At 41.5% G+C, this 20,840-nt stretch overlaps 3 protein-coding genes across 8 annotated transcripts in view; 1 reads left to right on the top strand and 2 right to left on the bottom strand.

Annotated features, from left to right (window-relative positions):
• LOC108093344 overlaps positions 1-20,840 on the bottom strand; it is a 116,065-nt gene that overhangs the window by 18,756 nt on the left and 76,469 nt on the right. For 4 of the 6 annotated variants that reach the window (XM_017193347.2, XM_017193352.2, XM_017193346.2 and 1 more), the window contains 6 exons: positions 17,992-18,114; positions 8,039-8,209; positions 7,828-7,975; positions 5,900-6,027; positions 3,940-4,567; positions 3,093-3,190 (listed from right to left, as the gene is read on the bottom strand). In XM_017193347.2, the coding sequence (XP_017048836.1) occupies positions 3,093-3,190; positions 3,940-4,567; positions 5,900-6,027; positions 7,828-7,975; positions 8,039-8,209; positions 17,992-18,114 (1,296 nt within the window). The remainder of the gene's footprint in view (positions 1-3,092; positions 3,191-3,939; positions 4,568-5,899; positions 6,028-7,827; positions 7,976-8,038; positions 8,210-17,991; positions 18,115-20,840) is intronic. The other 2 variants (XM_017193348.2, XM_017193349.2) reach the window with 1 other exon arrangement.
• On the bottom strand, positions 13,361-14,846 carry LOC108093345 (trimethyllysine dioxygenase, mitochondrial). Its single transcript, XM_017193353.1, has 2 exons — positions 14,622-14,846; positions 13,361-14,562 (listed from the first exon to the last, which is right to left on the bottom strand). Exons 1-2 carry the CDS (start codon positions 14,809-14,811, stop codon positions 13,658-13,660), a joined length of 1,095 nt encoding a protein of 364 aa, XP_017048842.1. The 5' UTR covers positions 14,812-14,846; the 3' UTR covers positions 13,361-13,657.
• On the top strand, positions 15,232-16,244 carry LOC108093346 (eukaryotic translation initiation factor 3 subunit G-2). Its single transcript, XM_017193354.2, has one exon. It carries the CDS (start codon positions 15,315-15,317, stop codon positions 16,134-16,136), a length of 822 nt encoding a protein of 273 aa, XP_017048843.1. The 5' UTR covers positions 15,232-15,314; the 3' UTR covers positions 16,137-16,244.

The following is a 20,840-nucleotide window of genomic DNA, read 5'->3' as shown; positions in this document are numbered from 1 at the left end:
CACACATAAACATTAATGTAAACACTATGTGTGCAGATACGGTGCGCGAAATTTAAACAAACTCATAAACAACGGAAATAAATTTTAAGAATGTGCAATAATTTGAAAATTACATTCTGGCCAAATGCTTATGTGTCTGTGTGTGTGTTTGTGACGCTAGAAACGCGAATGTGTTTGCCGGGTCTACGACTGCCATATCAAATAGCCGTGGTTTTCATGCCCTAATTGGGAAAGCCGTGAGCAGCTGCATCACACAGATACGCACACCGATACACACATGCAAGCGCTCACTCGCACACGAGCGGAGGTGCTTGGAATGGCGGCGAAATAGGGTTTGTGGCATCAACAGCGCCCTTTGCTACTTCTAAGTGGATTGTACAATATTATGAAAATATTTATTGCACGCAAACATTGTGCGGATGTATCCCATATAGCTGGCAATGTGGGTGGTGCTCTCGAGGGCGGTGGTGCGGTGGGTGGTGCTCGGTGGTGGGTGGTAGTGGTGCAAGGGTGCTTAGCGAGCGTGTTTGCTTCATTTTGTTGGTGGCGCAATGCTGACAAATCGCTTTATTTGCTTTTTAGTTGTGCTTAATTAAATTTTCAAATTGAACGCTCAGCTTAATTTTTATACACGAGCTACCCATTATCCATGAAGCGTGCAGGAACTTCGTTTAACTAAATTATGTGGGTGTCAGTTAGTTTACAGATTACTTGTTTTTTGGTTTAATGTAATCGGTAGTTGTTGGCAGTAAACTGATTTTAACGCTGTTATTTCAATTTAATGCAACATGTAGAAAAAACAATTTGCCATTAAAGTGAAACTAATGTAGAACCAAGGTACAATTGATTAGGTTTTGAATATTGAAACTTTTAAGCATTTAAGCTATTTCTGTTTAAACGGTACAAAAGCTGACGATTCATAAATCAAAAATCGCTACATTGTTTATTTATTTTCATTGTCTTATATATTTACTTTATAGTGATGTTGTTGAAGCCATTTCAGAAAATTTAATGCCCTCGAGGCCACTGACAGTGTTTATGCTTCGCATTTTAGAATCCAATCAGCAACAATAACAATTCAATTTAAATATCGCCGCTCAAATAAAAAGAGCTGCTGAACGTTTGCCTTTAGCTTAGATATTTATGCACATATCACGCTGCGCTCGGCACAAAATTCAGCCAAAAATCTGATAACTCGGCTTATTGTTATGGTGGCTTGTGTTGTTAATTTACTGGTCGTCATAAACGTAAATAAGGCAAGTGTCGGTGAAAATGTATGCAAATCGTGCGCGGCATTGTGAGTGTGTCAGTGCGTTTGACGTGCATAAATAGTTTGCTAATATTTACAGCAATCCCATAGCTCGGCAGCTGCAACAATAGACAAAGCTGTGTGCAGAAGTGCACAATGCACCATGCAGGCTGGGGAATTTATAACTTTGTCGAACAGATTGCCGAGTGCAACGAGATGGAAACAAAACACAATCGATGATGATGGACGGTCATCGTCAAATGACAAGTGAAATCTCTGGCGATAAATAAAAAGGGATGCGCAACGGGCCATCGGCGGACCAAAAGAGGAAGGATGCATTGATTAGACCATTAAAAAGTGTTTTTTTATTTTGAGTCTGTGGATAAGCAGCAACGAAAAGTTAACATATCTTGACAAATACTGTGCTTATCAGATAAACATCACTTTGTGAGAGGAAACCTCATAACACAGTAAAAGAAAACAAATTCAAGTTCAAAACGTCAAACAACAAATTTGCTAACTTATTAAGGTGTAAAAGTACCTTTTGGAACTTTACAAATATTTTATAAAGTTAAGAAAAAAATATAATTTTGAACTATTTTGTAAGTATTTAAATATACTTATATAATTTAAAAACAAACGCCAGTCTTTAAATCAATTCTGTTGGAAATGGTGTACTTGAAAAAAATAGTGTACCTTGAATTCTGAATCAAATTCTTTACGTATTACAATTAATTAGATATATTTTTCATGAATTTGCTTTCTAAGTGCACAGTGTGTATAAATTAGAAATATAATTTTTTGGTGTACAGGATGTGTTAATTAGAATAGAATACCAATAAACCAAAAGCCACGGTGGAGTGCAAGGTTACTGGACTTGGAATTCGCTTTTTGATGACGCGTTAAGGGGTCGAAATGCTTATTTATGGCACTTGTGTGCATTGCATCGGGATACTCGTGATAGTGTGCGAGAGCGTGTGTTTGTGTTTGTGCATTTAGGGAACTGCAACTGATTGCCCCTGCAGATACCATAGCTAATGCCATGGAGCGAGCGGCAAACAACAAAGGACGCCTGTTGGCCTGGCCAGAACGCTCAAGTTTGCCAGCTTTGTTTGCCTAATAAGCTTTTGAACAGGCAGTGAGTGTGCGAAAGAGACGGTGCATGCTGTGCAATGTGTGCCAGAGGGGGAGGGAAGGTCAGTCAAGTGCTTCTTGGTGCGCTTAAATTCATCTTGCTCCTTGTGGAATACTTACTTACACGTCAATTGTCTAATTTATGACCTGACCCTTTGCTTCATTTCTCATTTGCAGTGCATAAATATTTAATTTGAATTAAATGCGACCCAACGAGGAGCAAATTTAGAATATTTGGGTAAGTCCCAACAAGCATTTCCCTTTCTTTACATGCGGAATCAAATGTGGAACAACACTATTAAAATTACTTAATTATGCGAAGGGAAAATCTTTTGCCCAATTAATTGAGAAACACAATATTAGACTGGCCTCTGTTTGATGTAAGAAATGGAATTTCCACAAAAACATATAAATACTCTTTTAATAATACTTTATGGTAAAACACTCACATGTTATTTAGTAAATAAGCAAAATAAATATAAGTTCCCCAGTAATTTTGAAAACAGCAATAATGCTAAAAATAATCTTAAAAATAGAATTACTGATAATTAGTTGATCCATTTAATACGTATTACTGTAGTAATAGGTAAATACATCATACTAGTATTGCTCCCATAATTTAGCAGCAATCGTTCCCATACTTAAGAGTGCCAAGGGCGTGCGGATTAAATTACAGGGCAACCTGGCTAAGTGCAATTAGTGAACTCACCTCGTTCTTCCATCGAGGGTCCTGTGTAGGTGCGGTGGGTAATATCGCTGCCGGCAACTAGATCGCCGAGTGCTGTTTTGTGCATTTTGGTGCCAGTGCTGAATAAATTGCAGAGTTGTACAGATAATTAAGTGCAAATTACAAAACAGAGTGCGTGGGAGTAAGTGTGGGTGTGGGGGTAAATAAACAACCAAATGCTCAAGTTGATTTAGCAAATTACGTAAATCTTGTTTATTGCGGAAAGAAAGTGACTTGAGGTTGGCATTAATCGGCTTAGGGCATTACGGATACAATGGCCAATTACCAAGCCGAGGAGCCGAAGGACATGATCCCAATGCAATGGCTTTTTGCATCCTGGCCGGCATAACAAATGAATTGTGTCTCCAGCACAGACGGCTCGGCTCACTGGGATATTTACGGAGATGGAATGCATTAAAATCAGATTACATCAATGCTCGACAAGTGCCCAGGGAGCCGATTAGTACGAGTGCTCGCTCGTATAGTTGAGTTGCTTACTCGCCGCCAGCTGGACTTATTCATTAGTTGGCTTTTTAACCGGAAATTGTGGCATACCCAAGTGAGTCAATTATTTTAAAAGCTTTTTGCATAAAGTTTTCAGCTCCTCGGTGGTTAAGAGTGCTAGCAGCAGCAGCAGCAGAGTTAATGAAAGCCAGCGTGGGTGGTCGGTCTTTGGTTGGTCGGTGCAGGAATTCAACAGCAATCGCAGACATATGTGTGCGGGCTCTAAACTTTTCGAAAAAGTTCCCAGTCGAAGATGCCAACGGAAAGTCAAGGGGAGGTGAAGGGGGAGTCAAGAAGTTTAGCAACTTCCCGGCTAGCCGCATACTTAGGTGGGCTGGGAACCGTGGGAGCCGGGCCCGGAGCTCCAGATCCCGTCGTGGAACTCTGATCGCCGTGCGCGTAGAAGGTGTGCAGGTGGGGATGCGAGTGGGAGTGCGGACCGGCGTCCACCACCACCACCACGTCGGGCTCCATCTCGATGCCACTGTGGTGCACCGACGGCGCTGACGGCGGCTTCTTGTGGGTGGTCACCACTTCCACCACCACGTCGTCATCGTCGTCCAGGGTATGGGGACTGTGCGAGGCGAGAACCAATGGGTTGTTGATGCCCCACGACGGCGGGTGCAGGTAGTGCGGGTAATTCGAATAAATCTCGGCCCGTATGCGGTCGTCATAATCGTCGTCCTCCTCTTCGTCCTCCTCCTCGGCATTCCCATCGGGATCCTCGTCCTCCGTTTCGTTGCCCTCCTCCCCTTCCGGATCGGGGAGACCTCCGCCCGGCTCGTCGTGGTACTCGATATTGTTGGTCAGCAGCTCGGTTCCGTTGCTGCCACGGTGCCTCTGCCTCGGCTTGGGTCTCGTTTTCGGTTTCCCTTTCGGTTTTGGCCGCGGCTTTGCCTTCGGTCTCTGTTGCTTCAATTTGGGCAGACCGTTGGGGAAAAATATTAGTCTATCTGGAAGGGGGATTGTGGATGGGGGGAGAAAGGTGGGTGGTCGTTGGGGGAGGGGGCATGCGTGCGGAGAAATAGAGAAAAACATTTAGTGCTGGTGCGGTGCAAATTGTTGCTATTAAACCAAGTGTGCAACAGTGTGTGTGTGTGTGTGTGCGCGAGTATTTAATTAGTGCAATTAGTGTGTACTTGTATAATAAAATTCAGCGAAACGAGAGGAGAGGATGGGATCATCCTGCTCTGGGGTGCTGTTAATCCATTAGTGCAGGTGGCCAGGTGGGTGAAGTGGAAAATGAAATTATGCTTTAAAGTGTTTGGTGGTCTGGCGTGGGGAAATCAAAGCTTTCAACCGACCGAGATTCTTCTAGCCCTACTCCTGCACATTAAATAGCGAGAATGACAGGACAACGACTGTGTATAGTAGCTTCTCCTTCGGAGTGTTAGTATAGCTTGGACTAGCGGTAGACTTATATCTAGGGTTAGAGAGTTAGATCTAGAGGTGATTTTGCTTGTTTGTTTCGGTGCAATCAATCTAAAGCACAGACTCAGTTCGCTGGGTGGCAGTTAACTTTAGCGAGTGACTGTATGTAATTATGGGCTGTTAGCTTACTGCTACATCAAACTTGGATAGTGACAGATACAGAGCGAGATAGAGAGGGAGAGGTATATAGAGAGAGAGATAGAGAGATAGCACGGCAGCTTTGGTTTACATTGATATACATTCGTATACGTGATACTTAGGATTACTGAGCATAGCTAATATTCGTACAGTATGATAGATATTGGATATAGGCATATTGATTACTGGTTACTGATCGATCGCAGAACATGGGTTTCGTTTTGGGTTTCTCTAGTTGGTTTTTGATGCAGAAGCGTGCGATAGTTTAGTTTCTGGTTTTGTTTAGGTTACTTAAATGGTTAGTTTTAGGCTAGTTTCGGTTTTGAGCGTTTCACAAAATTACAATAACCAAAGGAATCGAAGTCGAAACGGAAAAGGAAACGGAAAATCAACTCAGAATTCAGTTAAGAACTAAATCAATTTCGGTATAGGCAGGTAAAGGTGATCATCATTTACCGTACTCATAACACAAGAACTTGATACCAGAGGTTGACAGAGAAAGAGAGACACATAAGAACAGAGGACAATGAAAACAAAAACTACGTAGATTTTCCACAATTTTCAAAGCGTTCGCTTTCGCTTTTTTTCTTTTCTTTTTTTTGGTTTTTTTCTCAGCTGTTTGTGTTGTTGCTTGTTGTAGTTGTTATTGGTTGTTGTTGTTGCAGTTGTTTTGAGAAGTCACGGTCAACAGTTCAGGCTCGCCGGACGAAACTTACCCACACACGGATTGTGATTAACAATATTAAAGATACGATCACAGCGCTTTTTCATATGGTTGTTCGGGCAGATGCATCCGAACATCGGCGACAGGCGCAGGTTCGTCCAGGAATCGTGGCAGGCGTCCCTGCAACGATAGCGATAATACCCCGGTTAGACACTCGTTCCATCCCAATCGGTACTAAGCCGTTTCTGGCTTCTTTCAGCTCCAGAACCCGGCTAATTGAATTCATTTCGAGTCCCTAACCGCCGCAACCGAAGCCGCATCGCCAGCGACTTCCGTTCGGGGCATGCAAAGTTTAAAATTGCCAATTACATCAAAAATGCATGTGCACTTTAAGAAACTTCAATTAATCCTCTTCCAAAATGTGCAGGAAAAATAAACACTAATTTGAATTTTATGTGGTTTCAGCTTAGGGGCTTAAGTTCTTTATATAAATGCGATAGTTGTTCCTACAATTTATGATTTTATGCTTTGTGTGAACGGTATAAAAAATATTAAATTTAGTTTTGAAACTTAATATTTTTAAATATTTATAATTGTTAAATGTTACTTTTTTTTGAGTGTACCCACACGGTGCTGCAATTAATATTTTATCGCATAGGTGGATCTCAGCCCGAACCCGAACCCGAACCCGCAGCCAGAATGCCTGGCATGCGTGTGGAAAGTTTTAGGCCGGGTCGGCGGGCCAAAGGGAATGTAAGTTGCAGTGGAAGTGGAGAACTTTAAGACCAAGTTTGAAACTCTGCGCCGAAGTCAACTCCCAACTGCCGGGCGCCCAACTCCCAACTTCCAACAGCCGCCGCAGAAAGTCATTTCGAGTTATTAAAACATTCAGAACGTTTGTATTCAAGTGTATCGGGGCAACGAGCCATCCAGCCATTCAGCCATCCAGGCCATGAGCCAGACGAGTCCTGGCAGGGAGGAAATCGCGTCAGTACGGATATGTGATGGCTAAAGGAAGCAGCAAGATGCCGGCAAGCAGGAAGTTTCATTTCGCCTTCTGTTCGCTCAACTTGACTTCTGTTTACGCGGCTGTCTGCTGTATGCGTTGTGTTTTTTGCCAATAAAATCGAATATCGAAATTGAATGTTGCAAGGTGGCTTTCCTTGCTTTTTAACCCCGGACAGGAGGACAGGTTGGCACATTCCACTCCACTCCGATTCGCTTTTTACCGGCTGCCAATGCAAATTGCATTTTCAGTTAACCGTTAAGCGGCATGACCACTTTGCGGCATGAAGCAAATCAATTTTCTTATTAAGTCAAACACGCTTAAATTTAATTTTCATTATCGGAAATGGCTCTTGGTAGTGGACTTCGATTTTCCATTTTCATAATTTAACCGACGCTTTAATCGTTATGTTTGCGTTCTGCCACAAAACGAAGTAATCATTTGCAGTACTGACGATATTGTTATTCAGAATAATGAAATTGATGCAAGTTTTTTTCTATACTTTCGTTTATACCTTTTCAAGGCGAATTGGGTCACTTAATAATTATCTCTTTTCGTTCGGTGGACTAAAAAGGCTTGACAATGTTGATATGAATATTTTATAGATATGGATTTTTATATGTGGTTAGTGGGCAAAAACTAGGTGGGTAATAAATCCTTTCTGCGAGCAATATTAATAATCAAACATGATATCTTTACTGTTGATTATGTATTGGGTTTTATAGATAAAAAGTTATTTTTGGCAAAGCTTTTTTGTATTATATTTAAATACTGAATTTGTGATGATAAACGGAGAACATTATTTTGGGTACGCTTTATTACCAACACAGCAAATAGTTTTAATTAATATAATATGTTGTGCCTCATTTATATTATGTCTCATTAATTATCTTATTAAATTAAAGTATTATAGATCGAAAACCAGAGAGGCTTGTAAAATAATACTCTTAACAATTTTTTAGCCCTTGTCTTACCTGTTTTCCATTTTGCACTTGTTGTCGCGCACTTTGCAATGCGTTTTGAAGTCCTCGAAAAGCTTCAGGCATTTTCGTTCCTGTTGGCAGACGGACAGAGCATGGTTGCATGTTGGTAGTGCATCAATGGGATACGGATCCTTTTCGGCTGCAGATTAATAAATATAACATTTAAAATAGAAGTTACCTTTAAAATGTACAACATCCTTACCTTTCTTCAGCACAAATCCGCAGGGATGATCGAAGAGGAAGTCCCGAAAGTGGTTGCAGTCGGGATCCATGCCGGGCTCCTTGCAGAGGCAGGTGGGCCGGAAAAACTGGAAGGCCTGCAGGGTGCGGAGGGCTGCCTGGCACTTGGTCACCGTCACCGTGCTGCAGGACACTGCAAAAGGGAGGAGACATGGCGGATTCAGTACAACATGTTGTGGCAAGTGAGTGACAGTTGAACCCATTTGGGGGATTGGGTGGATATGCTTAATGATCTATAAATGGCAGCAGTGCTTAAACTTTGACATTTAATGTCGTGCTGGTTCATTTTCGGAGCTGCACATCGATTACCAACTGTATAAGTGGACACACTGAGCAAAACTATAATCACATTGTTTGGTTTAACGAAATATATATAACATGTTAGTTTCGACATATTTATTTCTATACCTTATTATTCTCTTTTTATACCCTTGCAGAGCAGAGGGTATTATAATTTCAGTCAGAAGTTTGCAACGCAGTGAAGGAGACACCTCAGACCCCATAAAGTATATATATTCTTGATCAGCATCACCATCTGAATCGAAATATGTATGTACGTCTGTCCGTCTGTCCGTCTGTCCGTCTGTCTGTCTGTCCGTCTGTCCGTCTGTCCGTCTGTCCGTCTGTCCGTCTGTCCGTCTGTCTGTCTGTCCGTCTGTCCTCCTGTCGGTTTCTATGTAAACTAGTCTCTCAGTTTTGAAGCTATCTTGCTGAAACTTTCCCAAAAGTTGTGTAGTTATTGCACGCAGTATATAAGTCGGAACGAGCCGGATCGGCCGACTATATCGGATAGCTCCCATACGAGAGAATGGAATAAAAAATTCTTACTCCGTTGTTTTTGATCAGATCGACTTGATTTCTTCCAGATGTCGTTTTCTAACTGCTATTGAATTTCGGATTAAATTTGATCAAAATCGGATAACTCTATCATATAGCTGCCATAGAAGAGATCAAAAAATATATATAGAATTAATAGAAATAAATTGATAACATCGTTGTTTTTTATCCCACGAGCATGATTTTTTGAATATCAAGTTTTTTAACAACCCTTATATTGAGAAAAAAGTTTCATAAAAATCGGACAACGATTTCTTATAGCTGCCATAGGAAAGATCGAAAAATATATATAGAATTAATGGGAATTAATTGATAACTTCGTTGTTTTTTATCCCACGCCCATGATTTTTATTTGAGTATAAAGTTTTTAAGAAGCATTGAATTATAAAAAAATTTCGTTAAATTCGGACAACGATGTTATATAGCTGCCTTGGGACCGATCGAAAAATCTATACAAAACAAAAATATTACATCTCTGTTTTTATACCCTTGCAGAGCAAAAGGGTATTATAATTTCAGTCAGAAGTTTGCAACGCAGTGAAGGAGACACCTCAGACCCCATAAAGTATATATATTCTTGATCAGCATCACGAGCAGAATCGAAATCCGTCTGTACGTCTGTCCGTCTGTCCGTCTGTCCATTTGTCCGTCTGTCCGTTTCCGCGCAAACTAGTCTCTCAGTTTTTAAGCTATCGTGCTGAAACTTTCCCAAAAGTTGTGTAGTTGTTGCACGCAGTATATAAGTCGGAACGAGCCGGATCGGCCGACTATATCGGATAGCTCCAATACAAGAGAATGAAATAAAAATTCTCACTCTGTTGTTTTTGATCAGATCGACTTGAATTCTTCAAGATGGCGTTTTCTAACTGTTATTGAATTTCGGATTAAATTTGAACAAAATCGGATAACTCTATCATATAACTGCCATAGGAGAGATCGAAAAATATACATAGAATTAATAGAAATAAATTGATAGCATCGTTGTTTTCTATCCCACGAGCATGATTTTTTGAACATCAAAAACCCTTATATTGAGAAAAAGTTTCATAAAAATCGGACAACTATATCTTATAGCTCGAAAAATCTATATAGAAATAACGGAAATAAAATTATAACATCGTTGGTTTTTATTTGATAAGCATGATTTTTGAAATTTAAAGTTTTCTAACGACTCTTGAATTACGAATTAAATTTGATGAAAATCGGACAACTATATCATATAGCTCCCATATGATCTATAGTCGAAAATATGGAAAATGAATAGAAAAATCGTCTTAGCTTCGATGTTGTTTAGCCTTTATGTATTTTTTTCGACATATTTGACGACTGCAAGGGTATATAAGCTTCGGCTTGCCGAAGCTAGCTTCCTTTCTTGTTTAAAATCGAATTATTAAAAAATTCAGTAATAAGTTTGTTCCTATAATTTTTTCTTTTAATTTTAAATCGAGATGACTCATATGACGTAGTACTTTTTTCCTGTGCAGGTGTGGGCCATGACAGTTGTTATAAATGGCAGCCAGACAACTACAAACCAGACACATGTCATAATAAGAGCCGAGAGAGAGGTTACAACAACTACGATATGAATAATTGAGTCTCCAAACAAAACGGTCGATTTAAGCGGCCAATGAAGCGATGCGCCGGGAACGTGGTCCGGATAATATTTTATAACATAATAAATTATGTTTCACATAGACTACGCACACTTCAGGATATCGGGCGAACGTGGGTGTGTGACAGCTTATTCGAGCATATGACAACTACTGCGACAAACAAAAGGCAAACATCTGTTGGCCATCTATTGTCCTTTTGGCCATAAAACATAAGCCCTACTAATAAACCCGGCTACGCCAACACTTCACAAGCACAGCCAACAAAACCGGAGACGCACACACACTCAGACTCACTCACACACACACACATACAGATATATAGACTCGTTTGGCTCGTCATAAGCCGTAAAATCGCCAAAAAGCAAAACAAGCAAACTGCCGGACAATGGGAGTCCGGCATAATGGGAAGCGAGTGGTGGTGGCCACCACGCCATGTGGTTCACGTCACTCAACTGACCCTATCCCAATTCAAACCACCCTTTTCCCCCTTCCATCCGTTTGGTAACCCATGTGATTGCCCCACGACCTCCCAATAACGCCCTTGTCCAGGCAGACCGGACATGATTATTTGCTAGTTGAACATAAAGTTGCTTCCGCACGGGCTTTTTGGGAGGAGATTTCTGGAGTGGGAAAGTGGGGCAGAATACACACAACGCAACATCGACTGCGCAACAAGTGACATTTTTCACAGGCATCCATCATTTTTATGCTCCCCCCTGGTGCCACAGGGCTTTTATTTTTTCTGGATTGTCCCTTCGGTTTTCGGGTTTGGGGATTTTTGGGTCCCTTCGTGGTGTCAATTAAAACTCTTTGGCTGCAGATCAGAGGCGAAACGCAGAGTACTTATGTTCTTACACAAGAAAATGGAAAGAACTTTTTTGAAATATTAAAAAGAGGGCTTCTCCAATTAAACTACAAACGAACGATTAATCCAGATGCCCCAGAAAATGTTTTTGCTTTCATAGATGGAAAAAAGGTGATTCCCTTTTAAAAACTCGTTAAATTATAAAAAAATATGAAGTTATGTTCACAACATGCTCGTTATAGTGAAAGGTAAAAGGCAAAGTCATAAACTTTTACAGACAAACCGGATTTTGGTTTTAAGCTAAGGGAACTTATTTCATTGGGGACACTTTTTACTATGTTTCCAAAATAAAGACTATTTTTATGCTTTTAAAACAAAAATGTAAAGGCGCTTATCAAAAAATGTGTAGATTAATAAGCCCTGAAGTGTTTTTTTAGCCACATTTTAAAGTGTATAAGTTTATATTTTTGAAAGTAGCAAAGAATTACTCAAGTAGAGACTATGAAATAATAACTATTAACTATATAGTAACTATTAACTATATTTATTCAACCAAATTTTATGAAACAAAACGAACTAACCTGAAAACTCTTTTTAGTCTCTTATATCATTCTGCCATTACATTAACTTAAGAGCTTAGTAACCTTGAGTTTGTATAAAATGCTAAGTTTTTGTGCCTGTGTGGCGTTTGCTGCATTTGATGGCTGGCTAGCTAACTAGATTCCCGCTCTTGGCCCGCCGCTCCTGGCCATCGACCACCGGTTGTTCTTGGCTAGTGGCACCTGGCTTTGGTTTCGTCATTGCATGCTGGGCAGTCATAAAAAATAAAGCCAAGGCGAGTGGTTTTTATGCTTCGTCGCCATCAAGCGACGCCATTTGCTGTTTGTGCTGCTTTTTTTTTCACTGCCGCCGCCATTGCCCTTGCCTTTTACTGTTATTGTTAAGTCCTCAATTCGTTTTTATTCGAAACGCGTTTCCGGTTGTTGAGTTGGTCGCTGAATTGGTTCAATGATTTCTTTGTTTGTTTCCTACTTTTTGTTTTTGTTGTTGTTGCTGCCAACTCTGAGTGTGTGTTTGTGTGTGTGAGTTTCCCGTTTTTTGCCGTGCTTTATTTGATTTTAGTTTGATATTTGTTTTCCTTGCCCGGTCATTGTTTTTATTATTTTTTGGCTTTTTATGGCCGTCGGTAGGTGAAATTTATGAGTCATTTATTAAGTTTAGGTAGCCATTCGGGGGCAAATAAATTATTATCGAGCATATTAATTACGAGTGAGTTAAGCAGGCGCTGGCACTTTGTGTTTGAACTATTTCGGCCGGAATGTCCTGTTTCCTGCGCGGACACACATGTGTGTCCTTTGTGTCCCTGTTGAGCGTGAAACGTGCAACGTGCGCCGTACACGGTGCACCGTGCAGTGGGTGTGCTTGTTGATTTTATTGAACCATCGACAAGTGCCCCGGTGGCTCAAAGTGAGTGCAGCATTTTAAAACGGAAGTGGAATGCCGAAAAGTATGCCATGCAAAGGCACGACTGCTGCGCTGCAACTTCCGGCGAAGGAAAAGCGAGCAAAAATATGTTTATCGCCCAGCTGGGGCATCGAAGCTGCTTTTAAAGGCTTTCCCCGGTCGTGCCGGCGCATATTCGTATGACAGCCGGGTGAAATGCGGGAAAAGCGGGAAAAGCGGGCTGGGGAAATACGGGAAACCTGCATGAAATGCAATTATCATAAATATTCAGACGCGGCTTGTGAGCGGGCGACCTCTCTCTTTAAGGCACATCCATATTTGGAGGACATTTAAAGGACAGCCGCGCGACAGCCATTAACCTGCACAGCAAACAAAAAGTAATTTCGCTTTTAAATGAAAAAGTTCAAAGTGCGTTTGTTTATGCCACTCACACACACTCACACACAAACACACCCATATGGCCATAAAAACAAATGCCAAATGATTTTTGCTGCCGGTATTCTGTATGTGCTCCACCTCCCCTATGACAAAAATTAGACGCTGGCCAGCAATTGTAATCGTAACTTTTTATTATGATGCGTTGGCATTTGCAATCGAAATTGAATTGGAGAAGGGCTCGGTTGAAACAGAGGATAATATGTTTAAGCCACCTTGAATATATAACCGCTTTACAAGACTTTTTCTTCAATTTAAACTGAGATATGCTGCTGGTTGATTTTCTCAATCGATTCTATCAGTTTTGTTTTATTTAAATTGTTAAGACGCTTTTTAGCAGGCACTAATAAAACTGAAAGATTCTGTTTAACATTTTTCATAGTCTTAATTGTTATTAATTTATTATTTTCATTACTTTTATTAGCTTTTACTCTATTATTCCCAAGACACGAGCCTTGCTTAGGAAATCCGTTCGCTGGATATAAGAACCTGACATTGTGCGACTTCCTGTGTAAGCATGGCGACCGTGAAGAACCCGCCAGTTGTCAAAAAGCACAATGCTGCCTGGAGATTGCTTCACTATCCACTGTTGTTCATCATCCTTAACAATTCGCAGGAGCTGACGAAGGCTCTCATAGAATTTCCCCATTTCGGACTGAGGTATGGTATCAAATACCGCTCGATCGTAGACATTCAACCTGAGTTGAACGAATTCCTGGGTGAGGGGATCCACCTGGATAATGGGAGCCGTATGACGATGGTGCTCCCCCTTTTCGATATACTCCCCGGGAACTTGAACTTTACACAACAGATCATAAGCTGCTGGAAATTGGCGTTTCAGTTCGTGGACGACATGCAGACCATCCACAAAGAAATTTTCTCCACCGGAACCCGAGTGTTCGAGGCAATGAAGTGCCTGCAGTCCGGCTGCATCGCAGAAATACGTATTATCCGTGTGGGAACCCAGATATAATTTCGTGTAAGCGGTGTCCGCGTGATCGGGCTTGTCGCTAAAGGTCCACATTTCACCAAAGAAGGTTTTCATCAGCGGAAAAACTGTTCGCAGGGCCAACTCGGTCATGTTTGCTGTGGGGGCCACGTCATCGATGAAAACAATGCCATACCGAACTAGAGATTCAACAAGAGATTTTACAACCTCATCGCTGGAAACCAGTTCGGTCAAAGAGAATCTCAAGTAACGTTCGTTCTGCAAAATAATGCTGCGATTCCAGGGCGTCAGATTAGTGGACTTTGATCGCCGGCTTATCAGACGATCCAGCTGGGAATGGAAAATAAAGTCCAGATCGTAATTCGACTGGTGGCCATCGCTCCCTAAGATTATATTCATAGTTTTACTGGGAGTAAGTTACATATTGTATTTTTCCACTCACACGAAACTTGGAGCACTATCCCTTCGTACTTCACCTCCAGTGATTTCACATCAGCTGGAAGGTCTAAGAGATCGTAACGCCGTTGACTTGTATCCAAATTTAGGCACTCTCCACAACGGCAGTGGTCACGGAGCCAAAACTCATTAACCTCCAGAGTTTGTCCGGTTTTCGGATGCTTTAAGATCAACATTTTTCTAGGTATATTGCGACCAGCAGATTCGAAGAGTGAAAGTAAACTAATGAAGCCAGTGCTGATAATGAAGCTGATGAGCTTCGACTTAAACAAATTCTTATCTGTGAGAGAGGGATCGCCTCCCACTCTTCGTTAAGCCGGTGATAAGAAATATATTAATCTCTGTTTTGTTTGGTGGCAAAGACTAATTTGCAATATTATTTTTAGTTATTCTTATCAGTAAATATTCTTTAAAATTTGAAACAAGTTTTTTAAGACCTATTCCTTGATTATTTTATAAAAATTTTGCTCAATTAATGATTATAAATGAAAGATTTTTCCAATATAATTTTTTTTAAATATGAAAATGTTTTTTTTAATTAATAAACTTTCAACTTATTTTGAAAACACATATATCTCACCAAAACAGGCGCCTCTGTAAAATTTCAGTTACTTTCATTTAGGGTAACATTGTACTTCACAAATTTTTTAAAGATTTCGGAGAATCAAAAGCCAAATAAATGAAGCCCTTCACAACTTCCTGGGCCGACGAGGTGGAGGCGGACTACGTGGGTGGTCTGCCGCCATCGAATGAGTACATCGAGGGCGACTACAAGTATGTGACGGAGTACAAGTTCAACGAGGAGGGCAAGAAGGTGAAGGTGGTGCGCACCTTCAAGATTGAGAAGCAGATCGTTCCGAAGGCGGTGGCTCGTCGTCGCAACTGGGTGAAGTTCGGGGACTCACGCATGGACAAACCTGGTCCTAATTCCCAGACGACCATGGCCTCCGAGGAGATCTTCATGCAGTTCATCGGGTCCAAGGAGTTCGATCAAACCCACGAAACGCAAATGGATGCCGGCAAAAATATCGCCAGATGCCGCATTTGCAACGGGGAGCACTGGAGCGTTAATTGTCCCTATAAGGGCACCTCGATGGACAGCAAGACCGTGATGGAGAACAAGGCCAATGCTGCCGCCGCAGCTGCCATCAGCGATCCCAACAAGATCGGGAAATACGTGCCGCCTTTCATGAAGGAAGGAGGAGGAGGCGGCGGCTCCTCTGGCAAGGGTTGGGGTCGCGAGCGGGACGATTCTTCGGCGGTTCGCATATCGAACCTATCCGAATCCATGACCGAACCAGATCTGGAGGAACTGGTGAAGAAGATCGGTCCGCACACCAAGATTTATCTGGCTCGCGAAAAGAACACGGGTCTTTGCAAAGGTTTTGCATATGTGCACTTCAAGTTCCGCCAGGATGCAGCCGCTGCCGTGGAAATCCTCAATGGGCATGGCTACGACCACCTGATCCTATCCGTCGAGTGGTCCAAGCCCCAGCTTTAAAGGGTATACCCTTCTATGCATGATTTTTAGTTTAAACTCGCTCACGGAAATGAGAAACGCTCGCAAAAAATCAAAATAAAGCATGTGTGCACTTCGAGCAAAATATAATCTATTATATGTATTTAATATTTGTTGTTGGTTCTGGCGAAAAGAATATTTATCAATGTAGAACCACTAAGAATTTATTTTATCATGTAGTGGGTAGATATTATATACATTGCTTGTACAGATTTTATTTAAATGTATTTAGTTATTTGAATAAGCTTAAGAAATCTTCACTTTAACAAATACTATAGGCACCACTTTTTGTGAGTGCCTGACGAAAAGAGAAAGTTCGCCTTGAGCAAAGTAAAGCCGTTAATACTCAGTTTTAAATGCGAGTTTTTCGCCGTGTTTTTCCACAACCGCACAAAGGTGAAAGCCACTTAAATGGAAGCCAACATGGAGCCGGCTGATGATGGCTTGGCGGGCGGAAGGCGGAGCTCGGCAAAAGCTGAGAAATGCCACAAGACGCTGGCCGAACTGAATGAACATTAATAATTAAATGTAAGTGCGGACTTATGCGCACGATACTCGGCTCGAGCCCGAGGAGCAGAACAGGGCAGAAACTACGCGACCATGACGATGAACCGGAGTGAGTGGATGGCGGATATATTCTATAGTTTCGCGGAAAAGTCCCGGCTTAGATACACATTTTGAGTAAGGGGCGGATCAAAGCGAGGCACAAAAGAAATTTATTTCCATTGTTGTTGCTGCCCCGGTGGGTGGGGCAGCGACTAAAGCAGAGTCTAAAACAAATTACTGAATAATTTATAAATTAACTTTTTCTGCGGCGCGCTTATTCGTCGGTCGTCGTTCTTTGTTTGAGCGGCAGAATGAATATGAAGGTGAGTGAAGTGGGTGGCAGGCAGCGAATGGGGGCATGGAACCCGGATGAGGAGGACCCCTCTGCCACGCATTTCTTTTTCATTTTGCACCTTCAGGTCATATAAGCGCCCCACACACTCACAGGTTCTCTAGGGAACGAAAATTAAAGGAAAAGTTAAAGTTAGGAAAATACTCGCTAGTCGAGTTTAAGGTTTATACTTCTGTACCAAACAAATATGCAAACTTCACATATGTCATAAAAAGTAAGAGCTCTGATAAAGCTCTAAAAATAAAAATGAATGTATTTAAATGTTTAAATCGTGTTAGCTGAGAAATGACTGGGCAATCAAAACGGATAACTCATTTTTTATTAAACGTTTTTAGATTCTTTTCATAGATTCTTCAACAAAAAGTTAAAATAAATATAAATATAATAATAAAGTTTAAATAAATATATAATCGATTGCTATTAAAGAGTGCTTATATTCCAGGACTCTCCTATGTACAGGGTATTGCAGGAACAGGCCATCGACTCGACTCGACGGGCGTCGCAGCTCTCTGGGGCATTTGAATATTCAAATGTCTTTCGCAGGCGTTTCGCGGCCGATATCCTCCTCTTTCTTTGTTGCGCTTTAAGGGTACACTGTTATTTACTGTTTTATTGCACGCGCGCCTGCTCACGGAACACACAAAAATTGCTGAAATAATTACACAGTTGTCGAAACAGCCACACAGAAGCCAGGGAGCAAATAAAAACGGAGTAAAAATAAAATATATTCAACCGACTCGCGCAGGCAGCGGAAATTAATTCTCAAATGACCAAAACTTGCGCATAATCAGCGCTGAACGCCGCGAGTTCTCAAGAGCTCTGCAAACACTTGACACAAAAACCCATAGATATTGTGTAAACATTTCCTCAGTGCGCGGTAAAAGTATCGATTTGATTTGGACCTTGTTTTGCCGGCTTGTTTATTTATTGTTTATTTACCTGGTATGGGTCCGCAGACACGCGGAATTATTTCCAGTATGGCCGAACATGATGGATCCTCGAAACAGAGCTGACGTGCCAGAATACAATTCAGTATGGCCACGACACCTTTAATGGTGGAACCTGAAAACAGAAAGTAAGGCGAATTAAATCAAGTTCAAAACATATAGTACTCTACATTTGTATTTTCTCATAAAATGGAAATTGGGCTATCGAAACCATTTAGCTTTAAAGAATTTTAAGAGTAAACTGAATAAAAATATAGAAACGTTCTGCAGAAAGTGACTCAATCAACCGAACAACATATTAGTTTAAAGATTTGCTTAAAGGTTGTATAGGGGCCGTCCATAAACCTCGTGACGCTAATTTTTGGCTTTTTTGACCCCCTCCCCCCCCTATGTGACGCATCACATATACAACTTACAACCTCCTTACAACAAAGCGTGACTCTCTGAAGAACCCCCCCACCCCCCTAGGAGCGTCACGAGGTTTATGGACGGCCCCATAACAAGTTAAAGCCAAATGTAAAACATTAATTTCAATTATTTGAATTGCTAGTCCAAGGAATCCGCTGAAAATCACGCCCAATGATTTGATCAACAGGTATGCATAATATCCTTGATAGGTTATTCCATTCTCATTGCTCTCCGCAGCGGACAATTCGAGACTCTGCTCTCCATACTAATTGAACTCGATAAATTCTTGGTCTACGAGAACCGTGGCGAGAATCCGCAGAATGTTTAATAACCGAATTCCAGACGGCAGCCACAGCGGCAACGTGCCACATGCAACAAGCAGGAGGAGCAGCAGCTCCCATGCGGTGACAACATTAAGCCAAATTTAATTAAATCCCCAGTCTCTGCTCAGTGCGATTTCTTTACACAAAAGATTTCGTACTGTATTTTCGTATTTTTATGTCAAATAATTGTGTGCAAAAAGTCCTCAAATATGTTGGCTTTTTCTTATTTGTCTTTATACACGTAATTGCGAATTGCCCATAAATATTTATGCGGGCGGTTTAATTATGTTAATTCAGAGTGAACGGTTTAAAGCATTTACAATAATTTGTATTGAAAATCCGAAACACGAAAGGGGCAGCAGGGAAAAAGCATCGCAATTATGTTTATATGTAGCTCTTAGTTTTTATCATAATTTTATGCTCTACGAGAGGTTCACGGGAAAAATAGAGAGAGAGCTGGCGGTTTATAAAACATTCATTTCAATTTCATTTCATTACGTAAAATAAACCAAGTCATCCGGGCAGCAGACTGGGAACAGGGGCTGCTGTCTATCTAAGCATTCGGCTTTATAGCCACTGCCTACCGGTCACGGTCCTTCCGCCAATCCCTCTTCATCCGCCGGATGCCCCGTAAAAGTTGCTCCTGACTCTCCTTTTTTTTCTTACCCCAATCCTCCCTCTGTTGCCATTGCTGCCCCACGCTCATTAACGAAATGACCGTTTGCATATTGCAAGTCCGGCGAAGGAGAAGGGGAGGAGAGGAGGTGGATCCGGAGCAGGAGCAGGATCCAGAGCCGGAATAACAAAAGAAGTGCCTTCAAAAATTCACGAATTGCAGGCGGACGCAGCTGAACTTACTCCGCGGCGACTGCAGGAAGTGGCCTACTGCCAGGACGAAACGAGAAGTAACCAGGACACACTGGCAGCATTTGCAGCAGTTCCAGCAGTTGCATGGCCGCAGAAGTTTCCACGGACTGCCAGTCGAATTGTTTGCGGAAACACAAATAAACAAAAGTCAGAGGGGAATGCCGCGGACGAAATAGCAAGTTTGGCTGGACTTTAAAGTGTTTTATGGTTATTGGGTGCTTTGGATTGCATTGAGATATGCAGCGCGCGTCTGGCCCGATGACAGCCAAGAAATTATCAGCACTTTTCGCTGGTTTGGGTAGCGGTGTGGAGCTCTGGTGGGAAAACTCGTGGCCGCAAATTGCCAACAGACCGGGACAGCCCGCTCAATACCCCCGCGACCCATTTGGAATCACTTAAAACTCACAAATCAAGCAAAAGTTGAAAACACAATAACAATTGTTTTGGGACACACCATAAATTTGCATGCCAAGAAGAGTAATGCTCCCGGCCACATAGAAAAAAGGCGAAATAGGCACATAAATATGCGACCGAGCGGCGGTCCTGTTCCTGCCCCACCTCCAAAAAGTCCGCCGACGACAACCAGAACAATTCGTTTGTGTCACAATCAGATTCGGCACAGGCACAAAAATGTTCGCTTTTCGCGTTTCGCGCTCGCCATGTTTCATGAATTATTTCCCCGAACCCCAAAAACTTTTCGACCAAAAACTTTGACTGCAGAAAAAGGCCAGAAAAAAAGGCGAAGGAGGCAAGACATTGACTGCGAACTCGGTAACTCGGAGCTGGTAACTGGGAACTGGTAACTGGTAACTGGCCAGTGTTGCAAGCCAACTCCCACCGCTGCTCAGCGTTGCACTGGGGAAAAGGATTTGCTTTAAGGACCAAGACCTTAGTATTCGTATTTGCAATGTGCAATACTTTTATTCGTGTGCGATCCTGCAATCTCGTAATTCGAATAAACAAACCACAGTCTTATTGACTGAGCCCAAACAAAATGGTTTACATTTCTTAATTTAAATTGAAACATATATAGAGCAATCCAAAATTTAATTAAATTCATCACCTGAAATATTTGTAATCATTATTATATTCGATTTAAGGTGCTAGATTGCCAGGATTCTATTATGTAGTAAACATTCCATTAAATAAGCATTTTTAAAGCTAACTTAATTTGGAAAAGATGAAACAAGGCAACTTAGTTTTTATTCTATTTTTATAGTGTGTAAATGAGCAGCTCGAGTAA

This window comes from Drosophila ficusphila, unplaced genomic scaffold (genome assembly GCF_018152265.1).
Source record: "Drosophila ficusphila isolate 14025-0441.05 unplaced genomic scaffold, ASM1815226v1 contig_791, whole genome shotgun sequence".
Taxonomy (NCBI): Eukaryota; Metazoa; Arthropoda; class Insecta; order Diptera; family Drosophilidae; genus Drosophila; species Drosophila ficusphila.
This window is presented reverse-complemented; position numbering and strand designations above follow the sequence as displayed.

What these genes read in the sequence shown, in the direction of transcription:
- LOC108093345 (XM_017193353.1), bottom strand. Translation starts at nt 14,811, where the DNA reads ATGTTGATCTTAAAGCATCCGAAAACCGGACAAACTCTGGAGGTTAAT. An exon ending in GATAGTGCTCCAAGTTTCGT is followed by an intron (nt 14,563 to 14,621) that starts GTGAGTGGAAAA and finishes ATATAATCTTAG; the next exon opens with GGAGCGATGGCCACCAGTCG.
- LOC108093346 (XM_017193354.2), top strand. Translation starts at nt 15,315, where the DNA reads ATGAAGCCCTTCACAACTTCCTGGGCCGACGAGGTGGAGGCGGACTAC.